Source organism: Ylistrum balloti, unplaced genomic scaffold (assembly GCF_031769215.1).
Source record: "Ylistrum balloti isolate Yb309-2 unplaced genomic scaffold, AGI_CSIRO_Ybal_v1 Utg370652, whole genome shotgun sequence".
NCBI classification, from domain to species: domain Eukaryota; kingdom Metazoa; phylum Mollusca; class Bivalvia; order Pectinida; family Pectinidae; genus Ylistrum; species Ylistrum balloti.
Genome location: NW_026782396.1, coordinates 486,684 through 499,128, shown reverse-complemented (window position 1 = coordinate 499,128; position 12,445 = coordinate 486,684). Strand labels below are relative to the sequence as shown.

At 37.8% G+C, this 12,445-nt stretch overlaps 1 protein-coding gene across 1 annotated transcript in view; it reads right to left on the bottom strand.

Moving 5' to 3' along the window:
* LOC132557266 (voltage-dependent T-type calcium channel subunit alpha-1G-like) overlaps nucleotides 1–12,445 on the bottom strand; it is a 212,357-nt gene that overhangs the window by 115,805 nt on the left and 84,107 nt on the right. Inside the window, exons 3-6 of the mRNA XM_060221755.1 lie at nucleotides 11,614–11,785; nucleotides 11,103–11,388; nucleotides 8,832–8,924; nucleotides 6,103–6,910 (exon numbers count right to left, since the gene is read on the bottom strand). Of these exons, the coding sequence (XP_060077738.1) occupies nucleotides 6,103–6,910; nucleotides 8,832–8,924; nucleotides 11,103–11,388; nucleotides 11,614–11,785 (1,359 nt within the window). The remainder of the gene's footprint in view (nucleotides 1–6,102; nucleotides 6,911–8,831; nucleotides 8,925–11,102; nucleotides 11,389–11,613; nucleotides 11,786–12,445) is intronic.

Below are 12,445 nucleotides of genomic sequence, written 5' to 3'. Positions count from 1 at the left end.
AACATTATCTGTCCTTTTAATAGGGTCAATAACCCAGTCAGTGTAGGTTTATATTAAACATTATCAGTCCTTTTTAGAATCAATAACCCAGTCACTGTTGGTTTATATTAAACATTATCTGTCCTTTTAATAGGGTCAATAACCCAGTCACTGTAGGTTTATATTAAACATTATCAGTCCTTTTTAGAATCAATAACCCAGTCACTGTAGGTTTATATTAAACATTATCAGTCCTTTTTAGAATCAATAACCCAGTCACTGTTGGTTTATATTAAACATTATCAGTCCTTTTTAGAATCAATAACCCAGTCACTGTTGGTTTATATTAAACATTATCAGTCCTTTTAATAGGGTCAATAACCCAGTCAGTGTAGGTTTATATTAAACATTATCAGTCCTTTTTAGAATCAATAACCCAGTCACTGTTGGTTTATATTAAACATTATCAGTCCTTTTTAGAATCAATAACCCAGTCACTGTTGGTTTATATTAAACATTATCAGTCCTTTTTAGAATCAATAACCCAGTCACTGTTGGTTTATATTAAACATTATCAGTCCTTTTAATAGGGTCAATAACCCAGTCACTGTAGGTTTATATTAAACATTATCTGTCCTTTTAATAGGGTCAATAACCCAGTCACTGTAGGTTTATATTAAACATTATCAGTCCTTTTCATAGGATCACTAACCACGTCATTGTAAATCAATAAAATATCACTGAAAAATCTATGACTTGAACATCAGTAACTACAGTCATTAACACACAATCTTTCTGACAAAGTGATATACTACCAGAGAGAGTTATTGCGACTGTGGAAACACCCTGCTGTCAGGGTAGTTGTGACAAAACACTTAAAGGTCAGCAACACCAACAGACATTATACACTTCTAGGACATCTATCATACAAAGTATATATCAAGTATAACAAATTGAATATCTATATATTGATAACATACAAAAGGAAAAGATTCATGCTTTTGCTAAGATATATGCTTCTGCCATGCTATATATATATGTGTGTGTGTGCAAATGCCTGGGAAATATCTGAACAAGTATTCCCAAATCCAGTCCATTCTACCTCTGTAACAATCCCAGCAAGTATTCCCAAATCCAGTCCACTCTAACTCTGTAACAATCTCCAGCAAGTATTCCCAAATCTAGTCCACCCTACCTCTGTAACAATCCCAGCAAGTATTCCCGAATCCAGTCCACCCTACCTCTGTAACAATCCCAGCAAGTATTCCCGAATCCAGTCCACCCTACCTCTGTAACAATCCCAGCAAGTATTCCCAAATCCAGTCCACCCTACCTCTGTAACAATCTCCAGCAAGTATTCCCAAATCCAGTCCACCCTACCTCTGTAACAATCCCAGCAAGTATTCCCAAATCCAGTCCACCCTACCTCTGTAACAATCTCCAGCAAGAATTCCCAAATCCAGTCTACTCTAACTCTGTAACAATCCCAGCAAGTATTCCCAAATCCAGTCCACCCTACCTCTGTAACAATCTCCAGCAAGTATTCCCAAATCCAGTCTACTCTAACTCTGTAACAATCCCAGCAAGTATTCCCAAATCCAGTCCACCCTACCTCTGTAACAATCTCCAGCAAGTATTCCCAAATCTAGTCCACTCTAACTCTGTAACAATCCCAGCAAGTATTCCCAAATCCAGTCCACCCTACCTCTGTAACAATCCCAGCAAGTATTCCCGAATCCAGTCCACTCTACCTCTGTAACAATCCCAGCAAGTATTCCCAAATCCAGTCCACTCTAACTCTGTAACAATCTCCAGCAAGTATTCCCAAATCCAGTCCACCCTACCTCTGTAACAATCCCAGCAAGTATTCCCGAATCCAGTCCATTCTACCTCTGTAACAATCCCAGCAAGTATTCCCAAATCCAGTCCACCCTACCTCTGTAACAATCTCCAGCAAGTATTCCCAAATCTAGTCCACCCTACCTCTGTAACAATTCCAGCAAGTATTCCCAAATCCAGTCCACCCTACCTCTGTAACAATCCCAGCAAGTATTCCCAAATCTAGTCCACCCTACCTCTGTAACAATCCCAGCAAGTATTCCCAAATCCAGTCCACCCTACCTCTGTAACAATCCCAGCAAGTATTCCCAAATCTAGTCCACCCTACCTCTGTAACAATTCCAGCAAGTATTCCCAAATCCAGTCCACCCTACCTCTGTAACAATCCCAGCAAGTATTCCCAAATCTAGTCCACCCTACCTCTGTAACAATCCCAGCAAGTATTCCCAAATCCAGTCCACTCTACCTCTGTAACAATCTCCAGCAAGTATTCCCAAATCCAGTCCACCCTACCTCTGTAACAATCCCAGCAAGTATTCCCGAATCCAGTCCACTCTACCTCTGTAACAATCCCAGCAAGTATTCCCAAATCTAGTCCACCCTACCTCTGTAACAATTCCAGCAAGTATTCCGAAATCCAGTCCACCCTACCTCTGTAACAATCCCAGCAAGTATTCCCAAATCTAGTCCACCCTACCTCTGTAACAATCCCAGCAAGTATTCCCAAATCCAGTCCACTCTACCTCTGTAACAATCTCCAGCAAGTATTCCCAAATCCAGTCCACCCTACCTCTGTAACAATCCCAGCAAGTATTCCCGAATCCAGTCCACTCTACCTCTGTAACAATCCCAGCAAGTATTCCCAAATCTAGTCCACCCTACCTCTGTAACAATCCCAGCAAGTATTCCCAAATCCAGTCTACTCTACCTCTGTAACAATCTCCAGCAAGTATTCCCAAATCCAGTCTACTCTACCTCTGTAACAATCCCAGCAAGTATTCCCAAATCCAGTCCACTCTACCTCTGTAACAATCCCAGCAAGTATTCCCAAATCTAGTCCATCAACAAAACTATGTACATCAGTGGAAGTGTGCTTCACACTGACCAATTAAATTTTGTACATCAGTAGTAGTGTGCTTCACACTGATCAATTAAACTTTGTACATCAGTAGTAGTGTGCTTCACACTGACCAATTAAACTTTGTACATCAGTAGTAGTGTGCTTCACACTGACCAATTAAATTTTGTACATCAGTAGTAGTGTGCTTCACACTGATCAATTAAACTTTGTACATCAGTAGTAGTGTGCTTCACACTGACCAATTAAACTATGTACATCAGTAGTAGTGTGCTTCACACTGACCAATTAAACTTTGTACATCAGTAGTAGTGTGCTACACAATGACCAATTAAACTTTGTACATCAGTGGAAGTGTGCTTCACACTGACCAATTAAACTATGTACATTGTGTATTGTCTGATGAAGGTCACCATGTGGTCATCGAAACATCACACTGTAATCTTCTACTAGCTGTGCTGTAAGAACTTTGAATTTATTCTATAAATTTCCCCTATAAGCCCTACCCTTCTGGTTCTACATCTTTTCTTTTTCCCATACAAACAAACTTTTTACATAAAAATGATTCCACTTCAGCCAAAAGGTCTTCAGACCAATCATATTTGCTCAAAATTCAATTATTCCTACAGGAGGAGTAGGATTTTCAAGAATTTGCTCTACAGCAAAGATTAGGTTGCTTAATAGAAGAAGGAAGGTATTAAATTTTTATCACATATTGTGATGTCAACAATCTTGAAATGGTGCGAGCCATTTATACAGGGGGCTATGGAGGGTACAACAATTCTGGTGGACACGGTTGAAGCAGGGGCGATTACATTAATCCCCCCCCCCCCTCTCCCCCCACTCGAATGGCAGGTTGAAGAAGTCAGAAAGGTAACAAGAGGCCAATGGGCCTTAACGGTCATCTCACTGCAAAAACTTTCAGCAGGGAGTAAGGTTCTTTTTTTCTACATTGAATGAAATTTTACTAAAAAGTTATTTTCCATGATGCAGATGGTAGTTTTGGTAAGGAGAAGGAAACTGTAACAGGTGTTACCTATTTTTGACAGTAAAGCTGGAACTTATCAATCCCACTGGTGAAACATGACAAGAAGTTTGAAATAGGTGTTACACGGGAAAACCATGATTGCACAATCAAGTTTGATAATGGCCTTCCTGGCTGATGTGTCAATGTCAATAAATAACAAGACTTTGTTGGCCACTTAAACATTCCCACCAATGTTTAGCTCAGTGGCACCAATGTTTAGCTCAGTGGCACCAATGGAACTTGAGAGGAAGTTTAAAATGTTATGCAAGGGGAATTACGCACAAAGCACGTTGCTATAAATGTAAAACGATGACATCAGAAGAAGACAGATCAGAAGAAGCAAAGTTCAAAATAGAGACTTTTCTCATTTTTTCATAATGTCACTTAAAATGAATTAAATGAGAATTCCCTGATCATTAGCATGTGGATTACAGTTTTGTGCTAAAGGATAACAACAGTAGTTTCTAGAGTGTCAATAAGATGATGCAAAACGTGACATTATTCCTCGTGCCCCTCTGTTATTTTCAATTGTCCCTACAAAGTATTAAAATAGAGTACTAGCTTGATGTCTGTACAAAGCTTTAAGTACTGGGTAATTACCTAGAATTGTTTAAGAGAACTGAACTGAAAAAAAACGTACTTTGTGATTTGGCATATCTGTTTCCATGGTAACAGAAAAAGTATTTAAATGGTGAACTTCCCCATAACAAAAGATACCACTAGTTTAATAAGTGCAAAAAGTTTTGAGCAATTATCTTGAATGGTTTTTAGAGCACTGGTACAGAAAAACTGAAATCTGTGATGAGGTTTATCTGTTTCCATGGTAACGGAAAAAAATGTAACTAGGGCACTAACCTAATATATACAGAAAGTTTTGTGGAGTTAAGTGGAATGGTTTTGACGTTGTAGCCCGGAAAGGAAAGTTAATACTGATTTTGTGTTTTTGACTATGTTTCCATGGTAACAGAAACAAGAGATCCCAGAGGGATATTGGCACCCACCATTGTTTGATCTTTATCTGCTCTTTGAAAGTTTGATCTTTTCCTTCCTTTTCTCTTCTCTCTTTTTGCTCTTATTGATAAGACATTTGAACACTCCTTTGCAGAAATAAATGATAATCTTTACCTGTCAAATCCAAAATGGCCACATGGAAGTCATTTTGTTTCTTCTGATCAGTCCCAAAATCAAGCGAGCACAAGGAGAGATCAAAGGGAACATACATAGGAAATTTGAGATATCCATTCAGTACTTTTTCAGAAATAGCAATAATAATCTTTTCTAGGCAAAATCCAAAATCACTGCCTGTTGGCCATTTTGTTTTTCTGATCAGGCCCAAATTTAAATGGGCACAACAAGGGACAAAGGGGAACATATATATGAAACCTGAGAGAGATCAATCCAGTACTTAAGATATAGCAATAACTTTTGTTTTTCTGAGCAGTTCCTAAATTACACGGGCACAACTAGTGATCAAGAGGAACCTACATATGAAATCTTAGAAAGATCCAATATGCACTCCTCAAGAAATAGAAATAAGAAATTTTCAAAGTTAAAATACAAGATGGCCCCCATCAGCCATTTTGTTTTTTGATCAGAATGAAAAAAAAATGGGCAGAACTAGGGACCAAGGTGAACCTACATATGAAATTTGAGAGAGATCCATCCCCGACTTCTCAAGAAGTAGTGATAACAACATTTGTTTACGAACAGACAGTCAACGGACCTACCACTGACCACGGATGCAAAGCGATCTGAATAGCCCACCATCTGATGATGGCATGCTAAAGATATAAAAAAAAATGAAATGTCATCAAGAGCAAACAGCGCAACTAGGGCACTAACGCAATATATATACAGCAAGTTTTGAGAAGTTAAGTTGAATAGTTTTGAAGTTATATCCCAGAAAAGCCCACGGACAGATGGACGGAGGGACAAACAGAAGAACGCAAGCATGCAAACGCATTTTGCAGGAGATAACAACAGATGACAGATCACCTCTCTTTAACAAGTTTTTCAAACAATTCAGAAAGATTTCAGCCTTTCTCAAATTTCAAAATTAAACATAATTAAGGAAGCCGATAGAAAAGATTGGAGACTTCTCTTGACAAAAGAGTTTGTATTCTAAATTCTAAATTTAAGCTAAGAATGAAAGATATAGTAATGTGAGTGTGCGACTTACCCTTATGACAGCCTTTGTGGTGGAGTTTGGACTGGCTACAGCTACAACAGGACTGCAGCAGCGTGTTTGAGGAGGCTAATGTCTTATTACAGTGTGTAGCAAGCGTCTCAGGCAGTGAAGGGAGGTGCTTCCTACTAACAGTAAATGAGGAGGTTCTACTCACACTGGCCGCATGCAGAGCCAGATGGTTTGGGGAAGACTTTAGTAGCGAGGAGCCAAGCGCATCAGTGGCCGCTAAAGCCAGCGTGTTAACAGAGTCCGAAGACGACAGTCGCATACTGTTCATGCTTGGCACAGTCAGAAAATTTGGTCGTTGTGGTGAAGATACAGATTCTATGTCTGACATCTCAGGACTAGCTCTAGGTGCAATAGGACTACTGTTACGGCGTAATATATGATTGTCAGTAGTGTTAAGTACATGATAATAATAGTTACATCGATGGGAGCAGCAGGGACATGAGCCAGGCTTGGAGAAGCGAGACAAAGCCGTACCCTTTGTATAGCGTGTACCTTTTTTCTTGCGCTTTCGTAGAGACAACTCTGGCTTTATTTTTCTGTGTGGGTGAGTCCTTCCACGAGCTTCATAGTAAAACTTTACAATATCTCTTTTGGCTCGACGCCATAAATGAGCAAGATATTTCAATATTTCTGTATAGCAACCTCCAGGTTCAGAATTACTAGCTAATGTACTTGATGAATGGAAACGTTTTCTCTCCTGCATCATTCGTTCCGTCTCTCGCTTCTTTGTTTCAGAAAACTGTGTCGCTATCACAACCAAGCATAAATTAATCATAAAAAATGAGCCAATCTGAAAAACAAAACAACATTCAACTAAATTAAGAAGAAAAGTTCAAACAGGACTGAAATGCATTTCAAAACCAAACAATTCACATAACTATAATACTGAAATTTTAGCTAGGACTGTTCTAGAATTAAATGTGGGAGGGGTCGGGAGGCACTTATTTTCTAACCCCAACCACTCATACAATACAAGAGGCCAAATGGGCTTGCATCGCTCACCTGGAATTCAATCTTCATTAAAAATAGAATCAGTGCTTGTATCTCAGACATATTAACATATACACCATTGGCATGCACATTTTGACCAGGAATTGAAGTAAATGCCAAATCTATTTTTCTCAAAGTTTGTTGGGCTTTGACCTAGAATCACCTTTCTACCAAATATCAGGCTTCTTGGACTCAAACTTTTGGTTTACCAGCAGAAATCTTTTACAGGTTTCCAAAAAGTCTGTCACCTTAAATATGAGTCAAGGCCATTTCTTTTCACAAGTATGGCATCATCCTAGGAACCTATCAGCCAAATACCATGCTTTTTCATCTTTTGGTTGGTCAAAACAAATTATTTAAAGGTTTCAACAAATTCAACCCCTGTAACATCCAGCACCCTGAGCCCTTTGGTTCTTTGAATTTGAATGGAAAGTTTATGAACCATGCATGGGCGTGGCGGATGAAACAGGATAGTTATAAATAATCTTTACCGTTCAGATCTGATGACCAAACGAGAGGCCCACAGGCATTAACGTCCATCTGACTGCAAAACCTTTCAGCAGGGAGTAAGGTTATTTTTTTCTACATTGAATGAAATTTTACTAAGAAGTTATTTTCCATGATGCAGATGGTAGTTTTGGTAAGGAGAAGGAAACTGTAACAAGTGTTACCTATTTTTGACAGTAAAGCTGGAACTTGATCAATCCCACTGGTGAAACATGACAAGAAGTTTGAAATAGGTGTTAGGAGTTTGATAATGGCCTTCCTGGCTGATGTGTCAATGTCAATAAATAACGAGACTTTGTTGGCCACTTAAACATTCCCACCAATGTTTATCTCAGTGGCACCAATGTTTAGCTCAGTGGCACCAATGTTTTGCTCAGTGGCACCAATGAAACTGGAGAGGAAGTTTAAAATAAGTATTTTCAATGTGGCAGCCTTGACTGCCATCATGGATTTCAGACATACCTGAAAAATAACAACAATTGGCTAGGACCATCTCAGAATCATTTCAGACAAGTCAGAGCTCAATGCCATTGGTGAAACTTTAGAAGAAGTTTGAAATAGGTGTTGCACAGGAAAACCATGATTGTGCAATCATGATACAAAATGGACTTCCTGGCTGATGTGTCAATGTTTTGACAACGTTGAAAAAAAAATCACAACACTTTGTTGGCTACCTTTTCTTAACACTCCCACAAAGTTTTAGCTCAATGACACCAGTTTAAAATATTTTTTTCAACACAGCTGCCATGGTGGCCATCTTGTTGGATTTCAGACCAACCTGAAAAATAACAACAATTGGCTGGGACCATCTCAGAATCATTTCATACAAGTCAGAGCTCAATCCAACTAGTGGAACTTGAGAAGAAGTTTAAATTGTCAATAGTTTATGCACAGCGGACAGCAGATAATGCACAGCCAACGACGATGGACGACAACAAAAGAAGCATAATGGCTATAGGTAATTGTGACCCTTGGGGTCAGGTGACCTAAAAGCACAACTTAATAAGCAGAGCAAGCTTAAATATGAAATCTGAGAGTCATTTACTGTCAGTCAATCATTTTTTTCTAGTCGGTCCCAAAGAACACAATCATATATATCTATATGGACCATGGATGTAGGGAGATTTGAAAATCATTTGATTATGGGTTAATAAAACAAGGATTTTATAAAAATGATAAAATGACAGGCAGGATTTCTTTATATGCCTACTTACAACTATAAGAGCAACAAAGTATGTCCAGTCCCAAAAGGAATGAGCATCTTGAACATAATACATAATGTTTACCCAACTCTCCAGACTGATGACCTGCAACAAACAAAATAGAATGATCAGCCAACACCAAAACATAAAACACAAGAGATCCCAGAAGGATCTTGGCGTCTTTTTTCTTTCCTTTTTGAACATTAATCATTTGGCTGACTAATACCCTACCCCCGAAATAAACAATAGTTTTGGAAGGTTTGTTCCAACAAGATTCCTCCAAAATGTTTTCATTTCATCACCAAATGAAACAATTTTTTTTCCAAAATAGTATCATTGTCTTTGTCAACCCTCTAAACCTTTTAATAGCAGTTTTCAACTTAATCAGATAATATCTTAATTTCAACCGACTGGAAACCCCCAAGTGTTTTCATGGTAACGCTTTTGGAACAACTTATATGCCAAACTATAAGTTATAATTAGCTGTAGCATTTGATCAAACTGAAAGAAAAAGTGAAAGAGCACAACTTCATATCACAGGGAGGTGGCATGCCAAGTTTCAGAAATATTGCTTCAGTACTTAATTAGATCTACTTGACACAATATTCCAAACAGAATATCTACAAAAAAGGGGTACAATTCTTTTCAATGTCGAAATTTTTAGAAAGTAAAAGGAAACACTACAAAACCTAGGAGGGGTATTGCTGACACATCTACTACAATATATAAAACCTGTAAATAAATAAGAGCTATGAGAGACAATGTCGGTTGGTACTTTTTGTAGCCCAAGTGTCCTCTAGCATCTACATCGGAAGTCAGATATTTTGATGAGCAGACTTTGTTTGTCAAAATTTCCAAAATTTGGTTTAGAAGTTGGTGGAATACTGGGACATATAAAATATTGAGACATTTATAATATTGGGATATATATAAAACTGGGACATTTATTATACCGCAGCATACATAATATTGGGACATATATAAAACTGGGACATTTATTATACCGGGGCATATATGATACTGGGACATATATAAAACTGGGACATTTATAAAACTGGGACATTTATTATACCGGGGCATGTATAATACTGGGACATATATAATATTGGGACACATATAAAACTGGGACATTTATTATACTGGGGCATATATGATACTGGGACATATATAAAACTGGGACATTTATTATACCAGGGCATATATACTACTGGGACATATATAATATTGGGACATAGATAAAACTGGGACATTTATTATACCGGAGCATATATAATATTGGGACATATATAAAACTGGGACATTTATTATACCGGGGCATATATAATACTGGGACATATATAATATTGGGACATATATAAAACTGGGACATTTATTATACCGGGGCATGTATAATACTGGGACATATATAATATTGGGACACATATAAAACTGGGACATTTATTATACTGGGGCATATATGATACTGGGACATATATAAAACTGGGATATTTATTTTACCGGGCATATATAATACTGGGACATATATAAAACTGGGACATATATAATATTGGGACATATATAAAACTGGGACATTTATTATACTGAGGCATATATAATACCTTTCAAGGGGTCACACCTTATTGAGTTTACCATACTTAGGGGCCACAACTTAGTGAGTTTACCATACTTAGAGGCCACACCTTAGTGAGTTTACCATACTTAGGGGCCACACCTTATTGAGATAATCATACTTAGGGGCCACACCTTAGTGAGTTTACCATACTTAGGGGCCACACTTTAGTGAGTTTACCATACTTAAGGGCCACACCTTAGTGAGTTTACCATACTTAGGGGCCACACCTTAGTGAGGCTCCCCTTTTTAGGCACCACTATATTCAATGGGCCTATATCATTCACTTGATAGTAAATGCTTTTCCCAAATACATTTCCATTTCACATCATTGATGTTCAAAGTCTTGGTTACTGTAAAGAAGTTTTTCACAAATTTAACCCTAACCAGCCAAATAGCATAATTCTAGGTTTTCTTGTCATTGAGTTAATTAAGAAATTTGACCCCCTGTGAACATACGGTCAAGGTGGTTTTTTTTGTTAACAAATCTTGGGCTTTATTCAAGGAACCTTTTAACTAGGTATCTGAACCCTAGACACCACACCAATGACAGTCAATAGACATCACAACAGGGCATAAGTCCACTTATCCCTTTGACCAGCTGAGCTAAATATAAAAATGCATTAAACAGACAGATCTATATGTCTAGTAGATTTTCAGTGGAATTATCTTACCTGAAATATTGCCACCCAGGCAAGACCTATATTATCAAAGGAGATAGCCCCCTGAAAAGGGTTTTTATCACCTGCCATACAGGTGGTGTAGTACTGATTCCAGTTGATACAGGAGTCGTTGGTTGGTGTGTTATTGCTGAAGGGGCGGGCACTTCCATTGCACCTAATACCTTCATATTCATACCTGTAAAAGTTCTTACACTGGCGCATACCCGACTCCCCAGGCATGCTGCATATATAGTCCTGATTAAGTTTCTTTGGAATGAAGTAGGGGCTAAGATTAGCACTGAAAAGTTTTAAAAAATCACTTTATAGAAGCATCAATACAATCCGTCATCAATATAATAATATAGTTATTTACACAACAGAACAAAACAAAGTGATTTGTATAAGTATTGACCTTGAACCATCAAAAAATTTACATTAAGTAATGCTTCATTTATATAGTATCCATTTAACTTTATCATCTCTATTTGTAGATTCTATAAGATGTTTAAGTCAGTATACTTACTGTGCATAAGATATGTTTTCGCTGATATTTAAAAAACACCTGTTTCTCAGTACTCCTGCCCAAAGCTGGACACCAATTATACCAAAAATAAAGAAAACAAAAAAACACAGAAGGAGAACGTTCCCCAGCATAGGAAGGGTGTCCAAAAGTAACATCACCAGGATCCTCATACCTGTAAACAAACAAACAAATAGTGGTAGTAACATCATAAGGATCCTCATACCTGTAAACAAACAAACAGTGGTAGTAACATCACAAGGATCCTCATACCTGTAAACAAACAAATAGTGGTAGTAACATCACAAGGATCCTCATACCTGTAAACAAACAAACAAATAGTGGTAGTAACATCACCAGGATCCTCATACCTGTAAACAAACAATTAGTGGTAGTAACATCACCAGGATCCTCATACCTGTAAACAAACAAATAGTGGTAGTAACATCACCAGGATCCTCATACCTGTAAACAAACAAACAAATAGTGGTAGTAACATCACCAGGATCCTCATACCTGTAAACAAACAAATAGTGGTAGTAACATCACCAGGATCCTCATACCTGTAAACAAACAAATAGTGGTAGTAACATCACAAGGATCCTCATATCTGTAAACAAACAAACAAATAGTGGTAGTAACATCACAAGGATCCTCATACCTGTAAACAAACAAACAAATAGTGGTAGTAACATCACAAGGATCCTCATACCTGTAAACAAACAAATAGTGGTAGTAACATCACCAGGATCCTCATACCTGTAAACAAACAAACAAATAGTGGTAGTAACATCACAAGGATCCTCATACCTGTAAACAAACAAACAAATAGTGG